We start from the raw sequence: 18,065 nt of genomic DNA on the forward strand, positions 1-18,065 counted from the left end.
GAGAAGAAGAAGAAGAAGAAGAAGAAGAAGAAGAAGAAGAAGAAGAAGAAGAAGAAGAAGAAGAAGAAGAAGAAGAAGAGTAGTAGTAGTAGTAGTAGTAGTAGTAGTAGTAGTTTGGATTTGATATCCCGCTTTATCACTACCCAAAGGAGTCTCAAAGCGGCTAACATTCTCCTTTCCCTTCCTCCCCCACAACAAACACTCTGTGAGGTGAGTGGGGCTGAGAGACTTCAGAGAAGTGTGACTGGCCCAAGGTCACCCAGCAGCTGCATGTGGAGGAGCGGAGACGCGAACCCAGTTCACCAGATTACGAGTCCACCGCTCTTAACCACTACACCACACTGGTGTAGCCCCACTAGAGCTAGAAGGATTTGTTATGCTGACACTTGCAAGCACAATTATTTAATTGAATCCAGCCCCTTATGCTCTCTTTATTTTAAATTGCAAGATATTTTGTGTTTAGTAGGTATGGAAAGTTTAATATATATGTAAATATAAATAAAAGCAACAAATTAATAACACAAGGACCTATAAACAACAACAGACTAAAGAAAGGGAAATCAGAAGCAATAATGTATTGTGCACATTCAATCAACTGAAATTCAGTTTATCAACCAGGATTCCTGAAATCAGAAGCCCCTACTCAAATGTATTATTCAATATTAAAAAATAATAATGCTGGAAACTATATTTCATGACTTTTTGACATATTCATTGAATTCAGACTTTTGTAGTAAGTTACTCACCCCCGCCGCACGTAGCTGAGCAATCTGACTGCACTGTTACCCATGAGTAGCTGTGTCTCTTTGTGAATATCTTGTTGTCATTTATAATCTTAGAGAAGGTATATTGCCAAGCAATGCCAGGATTTTTGCCTTGTAAAAGGATCTAGACAGCATGGAGAGAGAAATATGTTATTAAGAATGAAGGGAAAAGAAAGGTTAAGGCTGCAGTCTCAGACAAGCTTACCTGGGTGAAAGCCCAGCTGAAAACCACAAGATTTACCAGGAAGCAGATGCCTTTAAGACTGTGCCTAAAATATACAGTTAAAGATATAATAGAATCACCCTGATCTGCTGTGGTTCTGGACACTGATGTGTATCTGAAGATCCTTACCTGCAAAGGGTACCCAGGTAAGTCCCATATATTAATCATTTTCATAGGCGATTCCTTTCACACTAAAGAGAAAAGTACACACACACACACACACCAGGACTTCTTCCATTTGCTAGAGTGGGAATGAGCACCAACTTTCAGTTGAAGAAGGAACAGTCCAGTTTACCACCACAGTGACAACTCGACCTTTATGTAACCCTCATCATGAGGATTTAGCATGAATAAAAGGAGATAATGCAATGTATTGCTCTGGACTCCTGGGAGGAAGGGTGGAATACATGCATAAGAAAGAAAGAAACTCAGGTCCCCTAGCTCATAAGTCCTCAATACTGTATAGTCAAAATGAGTGTGTGTGTGTGTGTGTGTGTGTGTGTGTGTGTGTAGAAAAGTCTGTCTTTTCCATCATAGGCCATTTAATTTTACACTGTTGCTGTCACGGCCACCCAGGATGGGTCCCAGCTCACAAGAGACCTCACTCCGTTGCAGCTTATTTACAGGAAAAGTTTATTGAAGATTTCTGCTTCTCATACAGTTCAGCATTGTGGCCGTACGTCTGCCACGTTAGACCGCTGAAGTCCCCTCTGACTCCTCCCCTCTTCCGCACCAACTTAATAGCCTGGCTCTAGACCACCTCTTCCTCTCCTTTCTTTTCCGCAGGGTCTTCCTGCCCCCCTGGGTTCCCTCTCTCCGTGACTCGCCTGAGGCTGAATCCTCTGCCGCCTCTTCCCCCCTCTTTCTGGCTTTAGGGCCGGGCTCCTCCCCTGAGCTCTCTCCACTTCCGCGCGCCTCTACGTTTGAACTTGGCGCGCGTACGTTGCTGCTGACCTTTCTTTCGACCGCTACACCACCCCCTGTTCTGCTCTCCACCCTTTCCGGCTGAACACCCTGCTCCAACCCCCTCTCTCTGTTCTCTCCTAATCCTGCTCCCTCCGGGAGGCTGACGACTCCACCCCCTTTACTCCGTTCCGGCTGAGACGTCTCTTGCTTCCTCTGTCTTCCACTGGGCTCCTCTCCGCTTCTCCCTTCTCCTCCCCTTTGCTTGATTAAGGTAACCCCCTTTTGAGAATCCTCTGACTCGCTGCTCAGACTCGTGGATTCCCTCAGAATTCCGTCATCTTCTTCCTCATCCTTCTGCCCCTCCTCCCACTCGCTCTCCGTCTCCTCTGTCATCTCCTCCTCTCTCCCAGAAACCCTGACATCCATCCCCCCCTCGAAGCCCCCCCTTCCCCCCTCCCGCTCGCCGGGGACCGGTTGTGGAAACTGCGGCTCTTCGGGGGTAGGCTCAGGATACAGGTCGTCTACGTTAATGTTCTCTGCTGGCAGTTCTGTGTATGTGTATTCGAAGTCGGGTTCTTCCCCCAAATGCTTCTCAGTCTCTGCTTCCATCGCTACTTCCTCCGGTGCTGCCCGCCAAGGACCTATCAGCCACCTCTTACGCCATTCCTCCTCTGGCTGCTCCTCCCACCAATAAGGGGTTTCCGTGTCCACCCCCGAGCACGATCCCCTGGGCGGGCTTGATTCTGGTGTTCTTTCCTCGGGGGAAGAGAAACCCCTGAACGTGCTATCTGACAATGTGGGTGTGAAAAGCCAGTCATCAAAGTACTCAGCTGGCATGGGTCTATGTGGGAAAAGTGCATGGAACTCGTCTTTCAAAAGGGGTTCGTCTAACTCGTAGCCTGGCACCCAACTATTAGCAGCGGCTGGTGTGCCCTCCCTGGCGAGAAAATATTCAACTCCCTCCTCCCCCCATCTCGAGTCCAGTATCTCTGTGACCTCGTTAAGAGGTTCTGGTCTTGGCGATTCCCCCCTCTCAGGCGCCCTCCTACGTGGCTCTGGGGGTGCTCCTGACTCTTGAAACCTGTGTGGGGTTTTGTAGGGAGTGAGCACCGACCTATGAAAGACCGGGTGCACCCTGGAACCTTCCGGAAGGGCTAGACGAAAAGCCACCGGATTGATCTTAGCCTCAACTTGATATGGCCCTAGCTGCCTGTGTCCTAACTTCTTCTTGGCCAATGACCTGGCCGGCATCGCGTGGGCTGCTAACCACACCCAGTCCCCAACCTGGATGTCCTCTCCCGCCCTCCTGTGCTTATCGGCCTGCACCTTATACGCCTGTTTTGCCAGCTCCAAATGTCTCCGCAGCTCCTCGTGCACCTCTTGCAACTCCGCTGCAAACTGGTCGGCATCTTGAGGCCCCCCCCCTCCTGGTGCCGCAAATCTCGGGAAGGTTCTGGGATGACGGCCATTGTTCGCGAAGAAAGGCGTCACCCCGGTGGATGCGTGTTTCGTGTTGTTGTAGGCGAATTCAGCCATCGGTAGATAGTCCACCCACGCCGCAGGTCGCTGGTTGGCGTAGCACCGCAGGTACTGCTGCATGATCGCGTTGACCCTCTCCGCTTGACCGTTGGTTTGTGGATGCCTCGCCGATGTCAGGTTGATTTTGACGTGCAAGATGCCCAGAAGCTTTCGCCAGAAAGTGGAAACAAACTGGCGCCCCCTGTCGGACAAGACGGACTGCGGAAGTCCATGCACTCTGAAGACGTGATCGATGAAGAGCTTTGCGGTCTGTTCTGCCGTCGCCACCTTGGCACAAGGGATGAAGTGCGCCATCTTGGTGAACAAGTCCACCACCACTAACACCGCCGTCTTACCTCTGGAGCTGGGCAGGTCTGTAACAAAGTCCAACGCTACCCTCTCCCACGGTTGCTGCGGTGTCTCCAGCGGTTCTAGCAATCCCGCCTGCTTCTGGTGCACTGGTTTGGACCTCTGGCAGATATCACACCTGGCGACGTAGTCCGCCACCTCTCCTCTCATCTGGGGCCACCAAAAGTCTCTAGCCACCAACTCCATCGTCTTCTCTTTGCCGAAATGGCCTGCACTAGGGGCGTCATGCAACTGTTGCAGAACCTTGGCTCGAAGATCGTCGGTGGGCACGTAAAGGGCACCCTTACGAGTCAAAAGTCCATCATGCAATTGAAACTCATCGTTGCGTCGCGACCCTCCGCGTAGCTCCTCCATCTTAGACTGTGCAAACTGATCCCTTTGCAACGCGCGTCGCACCGCGTCCAGGTCGACTGCGATGGTAGCGCACGTCCACGCCTGCGGTGCGAAAATGTGCTTTGCTGCGATTGGAGCTGCTTCCTCCAAGTATTGCGGCTTTCGGGACAGCGCGTCTGCAATAACATTGGAGTCTCCTGGGATGTATTCTATTTTGAAGTCGAAGTCCGCAAAGAACTCCGCCCAGCGCATGTGTCGCTGGGTCTGCAACTTAGCCGTCCGCCAATACTCTAAGTTCTTGTGATCCGTGCGGACCTGCACCGTGTGCTTGGCTCCTATTAAGAAGTGTCGCCACGCTTTGAAAGCTGCATGAATGGCCAACAACTCCCTGTCCCATATGGTATAATTGCGCTCCGTCTTGCTGAGCTTCCGGGAGTAGAACGCACCCGGTCGCCAGTTGCCTTGTGAATCCTCTTGCAAAAGAACGGCCCCAACCGCTCTATCTGACGCATCGGTCTCTACCCGCATGGGTTTGCCGGGATTCACGTGGAGCAGCTGCTCTTCGGAGGCGAAAAGACCCTTAAGCGTCCGGAAGGACCGCTCCGCTTGTTCGGTCCAGACGAACTTCTTCTTCTTGGAACTGAGGGTGTCAGTGATAGCCGCCGTCGCGTTCGCAAAACCTTTAATAAACTTGCGGTAAAAATTGGCAAAGCCGATGAACCTCTGGACCTCTTTCCGATTTCGAGGGCTTTTCCAGTCCAACAGCGCTTGAACCTTAGCCCTGTCCATGGCCAGTCCCTCGTCGGACAACTTGTAGCCAAGGAAATCAACCTCTCTGACATCAAACTGGCACTTTTCCAACTTGGCATACAGCCTGTGTTCCTTCAGCCTCTGCAGGACTTCTCTCACGTCCTTATCGTGATCCTCCGGCGATTCCGAGAAAATCAGGATATCGTCGAGAAAGCAGACACACTTTTTGTAGAGGAGACCTGCTAGCACGTGGTGCATAAATGCTTGAAAAACGTGGCTGCCATTTTGGAGGCCGAAAGGCATGACTCTGTATTCGTATGTGCCCAGAGGGGTGAACATGGCGGTCTTCCACTCATCTCCTTTCCGGATGCGGATGAGATTGTAAGCTCCACGTAGGTCCAGCTTGGTGAAAATCTTGCCCCTCCTGACGGTCGCTAAAAGGTCGTCAATCTTGGGCATGGGGAAAGCTTTGGGCTTAGTCAAGCTGTTGATGAACCTGTAATCCACTATAAGCCTTTTTTGGGGCGTGTCTTTCTTCTTCACAAAGAAAACAGGGCTGCCTCCCGCTGCTTTAGATTCCTGGATGAAACCCCGCTTGAGGTTATGGTCTATGAACTCCCGAAGCTCTTGCATTTCGTCCTCCGACATGGAGTACAGCTTGGCAGCAGGCAGTTGCGCCCCTGGCACTAAATCAATCGCGCAGTCGTAAGGTCTGTGAGGCGGCAACTTGTCAGCTTCCTTCTCACAGAAAACCTCCAAGAATTCCTGGTACTTGTGAGGCACTGTTTGCACCATACCCAGATGCAACGGCTGCTCAGCTTCTCCTCCCTGATCGGTCTGAAAGCAATGCTGAGCACAATACGACGAACAAAAGTTGATCTGCCTCTGGTACCACGCAACCGCGGGACTGTGCCTCTCCAGCCAACTCATGCCTAACACGATGGGCGTGTCCGATAAGTGGGTGACATTGAAACTAATAAGCTCTCGATGGTTGCCAATCTGCATCATCATGGGAGGGGTTTGCTGCACCACTTGCCCCCCCAGCAACCTCCTGCCGTCCACCGTGACCACGTTCAGAGGCGTCGTTGCAGGCAGGAGCGCCATGTTGTGCTGCTTAACGAACTGCAGTCCCATGAAGTCGGCGTTGCTTCCCGAATCGATCGTTATTGGAACCTCGAGGAGTCTCCCATCAGGCAACTGAAGTGTCGCTGTGAGCAGAACTGCCGGTTTGGGAGGCAAAGGGTCCACGCTCTGCAGTGATGCTGGGGGCTTGTCTACAGATCCGCCTGGCTGAGCCCCAGTAGCTCTGCTTCCAGCCAGGCACTGTCGTTTCCCTGAAGCTGCTCCCCTGGTTGCACCTCTGCTGTTACAGTTGCCAGCGCTGCAGTGTGCTTCTGGAGCCTCTGGGGGCACTCTTTCGCCATATGGTGCGCACTGTCACAGATGTAACACTTCCTGGTTCCTCTAGGAGGCTTCGCTTTGGCTGCACCAGGGACAGGGCTCTGGGATGGCTTCTGAGCCCTAGCACCACCAATCTCCATTGGCTCCTCGCTGTCCTTCCCCATTGGCGAGGGGTGCGCACGGCTGGAGTCCCTGTGCACAAATGGGAGAGTCCTTGCTTGCGCACGCGCTTGGGGCCCGTCCTCTTCGTGCCACGGACGCCCCTCATGTCGAATTCCAATAGCTAAAGCCCGGTGCACCACGTCTTCTAGGGTCTGGGGTCTGTCCCCCCTAGCGATCTCATCCTTGATGGGGGGGCTCAACCCCTCCCAAAAAAGATCTCTGACCGGTTTACTGTCCTTTGGCCAATCTAAGGCGGTGAGCAACGCGAAAAATTTAGAGTGGTATTGGCGCACAGTCGCTTTCCCCTGCCTCAGCCCGTGCATTTGACGGCGCGCAATGTCCACATCCACAGAGGATTGAAAACAAGAATCCATCGCTTTGATGAACGCAGTTGAATCGCGACGGGCCGGTCCATCTTCGCGCCACAAATTGCGTAGCCAAGCCCTGGCCTCCCCATGCAGGTGCGAAACAATGAACCCCACTTTCTCCTCCTCATCTTTAAAATCGTGACGGAGTAAGTGCAGTGCATATACAACGTCCGCTCTGAAATTGGGATAGTCTTGCAAGTTGCCATTAAAATGCGGAACTAGGGCACCCCCCCTCCGTCCAAGCGCAATGCCCTCCGCTCTGGATCCTGGGGCCCCCGCCTTGTCCGCGCGCTCCCACCTTGCCTGCAAATCCTGGCACGTCTTCTCCAAGTCGTCATTCTTCTTCTGCGAAGCAATGACTGCCGATGTGAGAGCGGTAACCTGATTCCGCAATGCAACCAGCTGCTCCTCAGCGCTCATGGCTGCTCCCGTTCGTGAGCTTCGCAAAAAAAAATTTTTGCTTTCAGGAGAGGGGACTTACTGTCACGGCCACCCAGGATGGGTCCCAGCTCACAAGAGACCTCACTCCGTTGCAGCTTATTTACAGGAAAAGTTTATTGAAGATTTCTGCTTCTCATACAGTTCAGCATTGTGGCCGTACGTCTGCCACGTTAGACCGCTGAAGTCCCCTCTGACTCCTCCCCTCTTCCGCACCAACTTAATAGCCTGGCTCTAGACCACCTCTTCCTCTCCTTTCTTTTCCGCAGGGTCTTCCTGCCCCCCTGGGTTCCCTCTCTCCGTGACTCGCCTGAGGCTGAATCCTCTGCCGCCTCTTCCCCCCTCTTTCTGGCTTTAGGGCCGGGCTCCTCCCCTGAGCTCTCTCCACTTCCGCGCGCCTCTACGTTTGAACTTGGCGCGCGTACGTTGCTGCTGACCTTTCTTTCGACCGCTACACCACCCCCTGTTCTGCTCTCCACCCTTTCCGGCTGAACACCCTGCTCCAACCCCCTCTCTCTGTTCTCTCCTAATCCTGCTCCCTCCGGGAGGCTGACGACTCCACCCCCTTTACTCCGTTCCGGCTGAGACGTCTCTTGCTTCCTCTGTCTTCCACTGGGCTCCTCTCCGCTTCTCCCTTCTCCTCCCCTTTGCTTGATTAAGGTAACCCCCTTTTGAGAATCCTCTGACTCGCTGCTCAGACTCGTGGATTCCCTCAGAATTCCGTCATCTTCTTCCTCATCCTTCTGCCCCTCCTCCCACTCGCTCTCCGTCTCCTCTGTCATCTCCTCCTCTCTCCCAGAAACCCTGACAGTTGCTGATTCTGAACAGGCCAATGGCCAATTACTAAAAACCATCTGCTTCAGTTCAGATAACTACTAACTCAAGGAAGGCTTGCTGTTGGAGGTAAATTCTATTGTACCCTGCAGAAGCAGTTTCTGAGACTTTGGCTGCATTAATTCAAAAGATGGAATAAATAAAACAAGGTTCATAAAGGCTTACAAGGAATTCTATTATTCATTTGAACTAGGAATGTGCAGATCCCTATGTCCTTCTTTGGAGGTCTTTAAGCAGAGGCTTGACAACCATATGTCAGGAGTGCTCTGATGGTGTTTCCTGCTTGGCAGGGGGTTGGACTCAATGGCCCTTGTGGTCTCTTCCAACTCTATGATTCTATGATTCTATGTCATCATGCATAATGGTTTGACTAGGACCTGGGAGAGCAGGGTTCAAATCCCCACTTGGCCATGAAGCTCACTGGGTGACCTTGGGCCAGTCACCATCTCGTAGACTAACCTACCTCACTTACCCAGGAGTAAATCCCATTGAACTCAATAGGGGCTTACTTTTGAGTAGTTTAGGACTGCAACGTCTCTACAAGTATGCAGGGTGGCCCAGATTCAATCTCCACCATCTTCAGGTAAGGAAGGATTCCTGTCTGAAACCCTGGTGAGCTAATGTGGTGTCCTCCATACACTGAACTCCCAATTCTCATCAGCCCCAGCTGAAATTCCCAATGGAGAGAGACAGTGGCAGTTTAGTAGACAATACTGAGCTATGTAAACCAATAGTCTGATTCAGTATAAGTCAGTGCCCTATGTTAGGAACACAGAAAGATGTATTATATGCCAAGTTAGACCATTGGTCCATCTACAGTGTCCATCTATTGTCTACATTGACTGACAATGGCTCTCCAGTATTTCAGGCAAGGTTCTCAACCATCCCTACCTGGAGATGCTGGGGATTGAACCTGAGGCCTTCTGCATGCAAAACACATGCTCTACCACTGAGCTACAGCCCTTCCCTGTGTATTCCCTATGTGTTATTATATATCTGTGGAGGCTCCACATGCATTTTGGAATCATGGGTAACTTCTCCATTTTAACAAAGCCTGAAGGGTATTATGGTGGCTTGCCAATATCAAACCAGTCCTGCTTGGATTAAATCTATGAATGGATATGGAATCTAAATTGGAGCAGGTGTGTAGAAAGGCTTATGAAAAATCAGCAGTAAAGGTTACATAAAAATAAATCCCAAGAACATACAATTAACGTTTTTCAAGGCAGAGAAGCGGATATTAGCTCTTCAGAAAATGTACACCTAGGAGAATAGGTAAAGGAGAGAAGCAATGAGCTATGATAGTGAAAAACAGTAAAATAAATTTGCATATTCAGTCCATTAACACCGAACATGTGAAAGATCTGGGTAGCTCACTATTATTTACTGTTGTTATAGAAAAGTGTGCCTGTTGTGAGGAGGGAGAGGAGACAGAGAAAAGGATGATATATTTTCCAGTCCCATTAGCCAGATTCTATTTCAGTCCACAAATTCTGGTAGAGATCCAAACCGGAAATATATGGCTTAGTCCAGATATATATATATCCAGCAAAACTAATAGCTTGGCTCTCTGCTTTATTGTAAGACCCAGGGTTGAGGAAACACCTAATATCAGGCAAATGTAAAATAATGTATGAGATTTTATGGAGACCAGGGGTATAATCAGCCTCCCTTTTGCACCACCCAGACAGACAGCAAGCACATGTGCATTGTGCACATGTGCAAGAGAGAGAGAGAAAGAGAAGAAATTGTAAGAAGTTGCAATGATACACAGATACTACCATCACGGAATTGGACCTTAGACCTAATGCAATCCCCTGATCTGCAATGCAGGATGCAATTACAGCATCCCTGACAGATGGCTGTCCAGATTCTGCTTAAATATCTCCAGTAAAGGAGAGCTCACCACCTCCTGAGGCAGACAGTTGTTCAACAGTTCTTATTATTAGAAAGTTTCTCCTAATGTTTAGCTGAGATATGCTACTGGTTCTAGTCCTGATCTTTAAAACAAGCAGAACATGCCTACTCCATTATCTGTGTGAGAATCCTTCTGATATTTGAATATCATTATCACACCCCTCCTTATTATTCTCTTCTCCAGGCTAAATGTACCCAATTCTTTCAACCATTTCTCAATGGACTTAGTTTACCGACCACTGACCATCCCAGTCACCCTCTTCTGGACACCACTCCATTTTGTCAATGTTTTCCTGAGTCCATTACCAACTGTGCATCCTTCCTTCATCCTCTTACCTTTGGATCATCTTTCCTTAGCTTTCCTACCCATCCACTATCTCTTCCCAGTCCTCAGCCATCCCATCCAAGCTGACAACTTTCATTTCCCTCACAGAACTAGATAGCAAACTGTTTGCTCCTCTGAGTAACTGAACATTTCCTGCCACCAAACTACCTCAGCTAATCAGCAAGAAAGAATTCGCTGCCACTAGTGGAATACAATTACACTCCTCTTAAAAGTAAGGCATATATCTAGTGAGAATGTGCTATGAACCAAATAGCAAATCCTGCATAAACTTAAACTGAATGTGGGAACCTTGAGGTATGCAAGAAAAGTGTACATTTTGGAGAGGAGCCCCACCTACACACACAGCACACAAATACATGACCATAACAATGGCTACAGAAATAGGCAGCATATGTCCCTTACATACAAAATTAAAGTATATTACATGTCCCCTACTGCTCACTGCAATATCTCTGGTAATGTGCAAGTGCTACACTTGATCAGGGCTGACTTCAACTTATGGCATGCTCTTAAGCCACAATCTTACAGCCATGATTGTTGGGGCTGTTGGGTGTGAGATCCTGACAACATCCGGAGGGCCACAGGATCCCCATTTCTTATATAGACAGTGAATCAAGCACTGCATAGCTGCAGAGTAAATAGTCTAATTTTACAATACCATATAATATTTATTTAAGGATACTATTTATTTTCCATTATCAAGGCAGAGCTATTCTCAGCTTGTCATTTTTCAAAGTGACAAGAACTTGTAGAATATAAAACATTGTCTCTTCCTAGAATAGTGTCAAGCATTCACTTAGAAAGCTTTTCCATGGGAATCCAATATCTGAAGTCAGTGAGCAGCAGCATATTATTAAAACTACAAATTTGGAAAGACCTCCAGTGCTTCAGTCTACTTAACTGGACACATTCCAGAGACTTCCCTGCCAATTGGCGTTTGCTCCCAAATTTACAGCTGGCAAACAACCTCCTTAAACATTTCCAGGTCTTCCACAGAACTGTTTAATGTCTACCTTTAACAAACCAACCACCTGACTTCAGACACAACACTCAGCAGCTTTGACCGCAGGGCGCAGAGTTATAAAATTTACAACTTTGTATGTTGAAAAAAACACAAGCTCAATGGCTAATATCTGCCAGAACTATTCGGAAGAGCAAAACTTTTGCTTAGGGCATAAAAAATTGAAACAATGGACAAATTGAACTCTCTTGCACAAACAGCCCTTTTCTTTTCCTCTTAATTTTTATTTCAAAGTAAAAACAATAAATATTCTTAACCAGCTGTGCATCTATTTCTCTGTCTTGGTTTTCCTTCCTTCCCTTGGCTATTACTGATGTGTAAATGACTATGTACATTTGTGGATCATTGAAGCAATTCCTTGTAAATGTACATCAACACTTCCTTTAGGTCATCAAACTTCCTAGGGTGATTTTAGGCTGTAAACATGCATCTGGCAATTAGTGCTAACGTGCAATTAATTACCTTGAATTATATTCAATGGATGTTTTAAAGATTTGCTCAGCCAGCAAATATGGAATGGCACGTAAAAGGTAAAGGTAAAGGACCCCTGGATGGTTAAGTCTAGTCAAAGGCGACTATGGGTTTGTGGCACTCATCTCCCTTTCAGGCCGAGGGAACTGGTGTTTGTCCACAGACAGCTTTCTGGGTCATGCATAACCAAACCGCTTCTGGTGCAAAGAACACTGTGACGGAAACCGGAGCACACGGAAATGCCATTTACCTTCCCGCCACAGCGGTACCTATTTATCTACTAGCACTGGTGTGCTTTTGAACTGCTAGGTTGGCAGGAGCTGGGACAGAGAAATGGGAGCTCACCCCATTGCAGGGATTCAAACTGCCAACCTTTTGATTGGGAAGCCCAAGAGGCTCAGTGGTTTAGACCACAGCGCCACCCGCATCATGTACCAACTGTTTGGGTCTGCAAAAAGTAACACTGTGGTTATAGATTCATAAAGCAGAATCATAAAGTTGGGAGAGATCTCAAAAGTCATGGAAGAGGCTGGGAACAAAACTAGAATTAGTTGCTTCTGCCTATCATTGACTCTGGCTCCATCTACTGCTGGCCATCTTGCCTTTTGCTTTAACCACTACAAGTGAGCACCAGCCACTAATATTTAATACAGGAAGTCTAATGCTAGAGTATCCTGATAGGTGGCTATTCAGCCTCTACTTAACATCCTCTAATGAAGTAGAGTAAATTACCTCCTGAGCCAATCTGCTCCACTGTCAAACAGTTCATACAAGCAGTTATGTGCTACACTTGTTCATAAACAATCAATTTGTTTAACCTCTTCTCCAGTTTAAACATACCCAACTCTTTCAACCATTTCTCATAGGATTTTGTTTCTAGAGAACTCACTATCTTGGTCATCCTCTTCTGGACACTGATCCAGAAGCTACACTCTGGAGCAACAGAAAGTGTGTGTGTGTGTGTGTGTGTGTGTGTGTGTGTGTGTGTGTACCAGCTCCTTCCTAGAACAAACTCCAGAAGGAGGATAAGGCTGTCAATGGTTACTAGCCCTGATGGGCTGCACTAGTGGAAGTCCATTATGCAACCAGAGTGCTACAAATGGATCTTGTCCACAGGAGAAAATGCAGACTTCTTGCAGAGGGACTTTTCAGAATGACTGTGGAACACACTCAAAGAAACTTTAGGGTGTACTGAGAAAAATCTTGAAATCGAAGACAGGGAGGTTTTATGTGCCTTGCTATTTCTAGAGGGCATTTAGAAAGCAAATCTTAAAAGTGACATGAAAAATAGAGAGTTCACACAAGCCCACCGAGGGCATTGACAGGAAAAAGTAGCCTTTGAAAGGTCCTCCTATGATCTCATTTCTTCTTCAGCTGGCTTATATTTGTCATGGTATATATTTCTCGCTCCCTCTTCTTTTGTAAACATCATGTGCAAAAGGCACCCATTTAAAGGATAGAGCCCATCTAATCTTTTTCACTTAAGCAGAACCCTTTTATCCCTTACATTGAATTTACATCTGTATCTCATAAGCCAGGCTTTGCTTTGTCCAACACACACTCTCTTTAGGGGAAATCAGAGCTAAATTATCATCTAGTAGCTAATAATAAAAGCAAGGCTTTCAAACTCCAAGCTGGCTTTCACCCAGTGACTGCTAGCCTAAATTATCAGCAAAGTCCTTCCACCTGGCTTCCTTTTTTCATTTTCCCATCACTAAAGAGGGGAAGAAATGATTTATCGATTTTAATTAGACATCTTTTCCTGCATTGATAGTAGGTTCCCTTTTGCTTTGTCTCTTTTCTCTCCACACCGTGAGTGAATGATTGCCACTTTCTTTAATGTCCCATCCCTCTCTTACATGTTGCAGTGGAGATAAACTTATCCAGTTCTATGACAGTTTGGTAATTCTCTCATTCAGTATGAGACAGTTTTGTTGAAGGTTGCCATATTCCCATTTATATTGTGACAAGTCATAATCTTCTTTTTTAACCGAAACCTTCTTAAAGTTTTCACACATGGCAGACCATTTCAAGAGATGGAAGCAGGTGGTTTTGTTATCAGATTAATGTTATTACTGATTGTTCCTCAAGTGCCTGGAGAAACTGATATAGGTCAAGCTATCAGACTTGAAATCTGAGGTTGAAACTATGCATTAAGCTTGGGACTCTTTGCTCAGAATTTGATTTTATTTATAATCCAAATCAGCCTGGAGCAAGCTTCCTCTGAGTGGAAGCAAAGCAAATTGGGAGAGGCTGCTTAACTCTTTCCCCTCCTGGTATTGTTTAGCTCAAAAATAGGGATGGGCCTATCAGTCTATTTCTGTTCCATATCAACTTTACAAATGTTCAGTCCCAAGTCTGTTCCATCCCATTTTCTAGAGACTTTTTAAAAATAAACACACACACACACATTTAAATTACACATATTTTTATACACACTATTCTCTACAATAGGCACTTTGTGCACATTTTGCATGAGTTTCATCCTTAAAATACGTAACTTTGTATGCTTTCCTATGCATTCTGCCTAAAATATCCATTTGAGTACACATTTCATCCATAAAATATACATTTTCATATTCATTGCGTGGACAGGCGGAGTCTCAAGACAACGTGCTATGGGATTAAATTGGCCACAACTTTATTAAATTTCAAATGTGGGTAGACCTTGGCTCAGGCATTGTGCGTTCTCCTTCCACAGTCCCCAGCCGGGGAACTAGGGAGCATCAGGGTTATCCAGTGTGTGGGGGGATGGGCCGGCTCTGGAGAACATATGTTCAAGCAGAGATAGCCGCCCCCGTAACGCCACCGCCGCAGGGGAGAGCAATGACGACCTTTCGGCGTACGGTCAAAGCCTCCCTTCAGAAAACCCCTTTAACGGGGAACCCTGGTATCGCCGCCGCAAAGAGGAAGATGGACTAAAGGATTCCGCCCAAGGCCTGATACCGCCAAAGTTGTGACGTTTTGCTACGGGAAAGGCGAAACCTGCCAATGCAGGGAACTTCCTTTCTGGCCCTTTAACAGTGACCTTAACGTAGTAGCGCCCGCATACCTGTGAAGAAAAGTTAACCTGCAAAATAAGACATTAACTGAGGGTGGGTAGGGTGGGAGAAGCTCTGGAGCCAAGTGAGGATTCCCAGGTAAGATCCTCCCTCTATTGTGTGGGCAGGTAATCCCTCCCCTACCTGGCCTGGTCTCCTTGGCAACGCTTCCCCCAGGTGGGATTGGACAACTGACTGAGGTAGGCGGAGACCTCCAGGTATCCCACCTGAGGGAAGGCAAAGCCAAGCCTATGCTGTTGGAGCCGCTCCAGATCTAGGGGCTGCACGCGTCCAAGCAAAGGGCGCCCCCCGTTTTAAGCAGGGAGCGATCATTTTCAAACAAAATTGGTATCACAAAGGTTGGGGATGTCTGCAATCCAATTGTTAACTGCATTCTAAGCATTCTAATCTGCATATAAATCCAGAAACTGTAAATTAGGTTAGTTCACTTTAATGCGAACTGAAGAAAATTCTCCAACTCAAAATTACCCGCCCCAAACTGCTTTTTGCTCCCACAAGGGGAAAGATACTTGGTCTTTACATCTTTACTTAATCACTGTCAGTCTGCCTTTCTCCTACTTCAGAGCAATCTTCCCCCTGTTCCTTTGGGTTTACAAAAAAAACACATAGATTGAAGATTCACAGAATGCTTCTGGGCAAGTAGTTTACGCCTAAGGTGGGATGGGGAAGAATTTGATTCAGCTCACATTTAAAGGTGAACCAACCTAATTTGCACTTTCTGAAACAATATGTGAAAGAAAACACAGCAATCTTTTAAAATTTGCAAGTTTCTGAATTTTGCAATACAGCTCTCTAGCCAAGTAATATGTACAAAAATGCATTTAGTTAAGTTAAGTGTGCATACAAATGCACACACCTGTAAAGGAGAGCATGCACAAATACAGTGTATTAGGCAAAATTGCATAATAAATTATATACTAAGAGAAAATCACAGTAAAATGCTGATGAATTTCATAAGGCCAATGCCCCCACCCCCACCCCTGGCACACTGACAGATAAATGTGGGGAACTGAATATAAGACTGGAGAAAATGAGAAGCAGAGAAACTGAAAGTGACAGATTTGCTCATCTCTAGATACATAATTCACACACATAGAATTAGAAAATTGGAAAACAGAAATTGAACCCCAAAATGAATCCATGCTCAGACCTAAGATTGATCATGGCTTCATTGTCTTTTTCTAAAGTCTTGAGTTTTAAGGCTAAGCTACAGTGCAAGCAATGATGAACCAGGAATGGAGTCTTCTTTGCCCAAAGCCAATCCACCTCCCATCTAAGTTTTAAAACAAGTTTTATAAATTGAAACCAGATGACCTTAAATTACCTATGCTGGAATTTTAACAAAACGTTTTAGTGTTAAACGTTTAACTGGATTACACTTTAAAAAAAAAAAATGCATGTCTCCACTTAAGGCAACTCATCTACATTACCAAAACCATGTGCTAAAAGCTGGCATTGATTTACAATACCAGGTGATCATTGTCCTGTCATACGTCTACCATTTTGGTCTAGTTTCCACCCTCCAGTCAGAATCTGCCTATTTTTGCAGGATTAAGTTTGGAATCCACTAGAGAGATGCTGTGTTTTAGTTGTATCTGTTTTTATAGGCTTCTGTAAATTCACAATCAGCAAGCTATACGTAATGCATTCTTCTGACATCAAGAAGCATTGCAAAATGACTCCCCATGTTCTGCCTACTTTAAACATCCACATACTTATTTTGCTAGTAGTAGCAAGAGGAGGAAGAGGAGGAGGAGGAGGAGGAAGAAGAAGCTGTAGTAGTAGCTGTCATCACCATCACCACTGAATACAGTTGACCTTACTTCCAAGTTAAAATGCACAGGGTTGTGCCTTTAGCATTGAAAGTACTTCATGTCAATTATAGTTCAGTAATCTTTCAAACAGCTATCAGAACATCTTCAACATCAATATGAACTGCAGAAGTGAATGGTGGCCTTCAGGCTGTCACATGATCTCCCTCCCCCACCAGAGCATCTGAAGTTACCCAAGTCTTTAGGCAATGGAGGAATGAGGGCAAACAACCCCACCCCTCACCCTGACCGGGAGGAACAATATTCTCTAGAACACCCAAGACTATTGTCTCATACCTCTGTTAACCATGCTTTTAAACCTTTCAGCATGACTATGCTAACAATCCTAAACAGGAACATGGCTTCCTGTTCTTTTGTGTGATTTAACCTGTTGGACAGGTGTTGCACCAAGCTCAGTTTGTCTGCATCAAGAAAAGAATGAGGAGAAGAAAGCTTACCTCAAATATGAGTGTCTCATTAGTTGGCCCAGTTGCAGAAAGCCTCTCTGGATGGCTAAACGAGCGCTGATACTCGAACATGGTCCCAGCAAAATAGAATTTCCCAGGCCAATCAATTGTCCAGTCTTTCGTTAGGTAATATTTTTTGCTCAAGTTGCGCACTGCAAGGTAGCTGCTAGACATCTGCACTTCCTGGATTTCAATGCTGCGGGCTCCTGCTGGAATCGTAACAATTGGGTAATAATCTAAAAGTTGGAGAAAATGTAGGATTTCATTCCAGTTGTAATGTAGGATTTCATTCCAGTCGTAAAAGCATTTCCTTTTAATCAAACCAGAATATCACAGGCTTTTTTCTGTTGTAAAAGGTAAGACTATTATCCACAGATCATGGACCTTATCAGTTCTTCTCTAGGCAGGTAATAATTTCTGGTAATACAGAACCTCACTTACAATTTTCTGGCTACAATATGGCCATAGACAGGCAAGGCTTTGGAAATACAAGCAAGAACCAGAGCAAAATTTCCTTTGGGCAGGTTCTTGTACTGCTGGCTGAAAGTGTTTGTGTTGGTCCACATGGATGCCCAGCACACATCTCACAGGGGGCATTAATTGAGAAGGTTGCTACCATGCTAATAAAATTGGTGTATATTATGCTATTAGTATATTGCAGTGGTCATGGCCTTTGGCTAACACAATAAACTTGTTTAGTTGAATCATAAAATGAGCAGTGATATCCTTTGGACACCATAGGCCATTGAGATGCAGGCCTTGATCTACCTAGCAAGAGTGGAAGAGAAAACTTTATGACCCAGTTTTGAGGGAAGAAGGGGAGGGAGGGGGTCAATTATCCAAAATGACTAAGGTCCGACCATGTAAATTTTCAGGGCTCTATGTATTTGTGGAATTGCCATTG

The 18,065-nt window shown here is 46.5% G+C and overlaps 1 protein-coding gene across 4 annotated transcripts in view; it reads right to left on the minus strand.

Moving 5' to 3' along the window:
• Positions 1–18,065, minus strand: part of ADAMTS18 (ADAM metallopeptidase with thrombospondin type 1 motif 18) — a 103,970-nt gene that overhangs the window by 19,858 nt on the left and 66,047 nt on the right. For 2 of the 4 annotated variants that reach the window (XM_081920265.1, XM_081920268.1), the window contains 2 exons: positions 17,153–17,397; positions 747–888 (listed from right to left, as the gene is read on the minus strand). In XM_081920265.1, coding sequence (XP_081776391.1) covers positions 747–888; positions 17,153–17,397 — 387 coding nt within the window. The remainder of the gene's footprint in view (positions 1–746; positions 889–17,152; positions 17,398–18,065) is intronic. The other 2 variants (XM_081920266.1, XM_081920267.1) reach the window with 2 other exon arrangements.

This window comes from Podarcis melisellensis (genome assembly GCF_964234715.1).
Source record: "Podarcis melisellensis genome assembly, chromosome: 8".
NCBI lineage: Eukaryota > Metazoa > Chordata > Lepidosauria > Squamata > Lacertidae > Podarcis > Podarcis melisellensis.